The sequence below is a fragment of the Aptenodytes forsteri genome, unplaced genomic scaffold (assembly GCF_000699145.1).
Source record: "Aptenodytes forsteri isolate BGI_AS27 unplaced genomic scaffold, ASM69914v1 Scaffold506, whole genome shotgun sequence".
Taxonomy (NCBI): domain Eukaryota; kingdom Metazoa; phylum Chordata; class Aves; order Sphenisciformes; family Spheniscidae; genus Aptenodytes; species Aptenodytes forsteri.
The window spans coordinates 8,575-9,613 of record NW_008793946.1 but is presented as its reverse complement, the minus strand read 5'-3'; the positions used below and the strand labels follow the sequence as shown (position 1 = coordinate 9,613).

The 1,039-nt window shown below is 68.5% G+C and overlaps 1 protein-coding gene across 1 annotated transcript in view; it reads right to left on the bottom strand.

Moving 5' to 3' along the window:
* Window positions 1–1,039, bottom strand: part of LOC103895438 — a gene marked incomplete at its 3' end in the record, with an annotated part of 13,720 nt that overhangs the window by 9,522 nt on the left and 3,159 nt on the right. The window contains exons 2-4 of the mRNA XM_019470820.1: window positions 924–1,031; window positions 436–555; window positions 121–177 (exon numbers count right to left, since the gene is read on the bottom strand). Of these exons, the coding sequence (XP_019326365.1) occupies window positions 121–177; window positions 436–555; window positions 924–1,031 (285 nt within the window). The remainder of the gene's footprint in view (window positions 1–120; window positions 178–435; window positions 556–923; window positions 1,032–1,039) is intronic.

Sequence of the window (1,039 nt, the reverse complement as noted above, 5' to 3'; positions counted from 1 at the left end):
CGCGCGGTGTGAGCCCGGGCGGCGGGGGGGCCCCCCCAGCCGCTGGGAGGGGCAGAAGTCGCAGAAGCAACGGGGGGGATGCTTTGTCCCTCCCGGCCTGGTCGCAGGGGACCCCCTTACCAGCGAGATGTTATCTCTCTTTTCACTTTCCACCAGCAGAGAGCCTGAGACCAGGAGCTGCTCAGAAAACGGAGAAAGGAGGACGTCAGCAGCAAGGCGCCCCTCCCCGTCCCCCACCCCCTGCACGTCCCGGCGCCCCTCCGGCTGCGAATCAAGTGTTCGGGGCTGCACGCACGCACCCTCCGTCCCCGGAGGGGACAGCCAGAAGACGTGGGTGTAAGAGGAGGCCCTGGCGACGAGGGGGTCTGGCCCCCGATCCACCGATTCCCCTCGTCGGACGGCGAGGAGGTGAAGGCCAGGCACGTCCCTGCTTACCAGGAGCCCGAGCCAGAAGAAGACACCGCTGGCCACAGGGATGGAAGGGGTCCCGTACTCTGACACCGTCAGGATGATCCCGAAGCAGATGTGGATGATCCCGGTAAAGATGTGGATGGTCTGGGGGAAGGACGGGGGGAAGAGGGATGTCCCGTCCCCCCCCCGGTCACTCTTGGCCCAAAGCGCTGCCTCCTCTGCCAGCGCTGGCAAAGGATGGATATCACCGTTGCCGTTAGCCGCGTCCCACCCCGATCCCGCTGTCACGCCACGTCCCGGCTGCGCCCCCGCCGTGCCGAAAAGGGACCGGGGACAGCTGGGCGTGCTGGCGCTCGGCACAGCGGCATGAGCCAGCAAAGGGAGCTGGTCCCGACCGTCACCTCTGCCCCAGCCAAGGAGAACCTCAAGCGGGGGGCAGTCCCTGGGGATACTCGACCCCCCCTTTGCCCCCGGGGTGCCCCGTTCCCCCCGGGCCGCCGCCGCGGTCTCACCCCCAGCGCCTTGGGCTGAGCCTTTCTGAAACCTCTGACTTGAAATGACGACACAGCGTGGGCGGGCGGCCTGGAGCCGGGGGCCAGCTGGGCCGCTCGGGGGTCTGTGGCCGGGA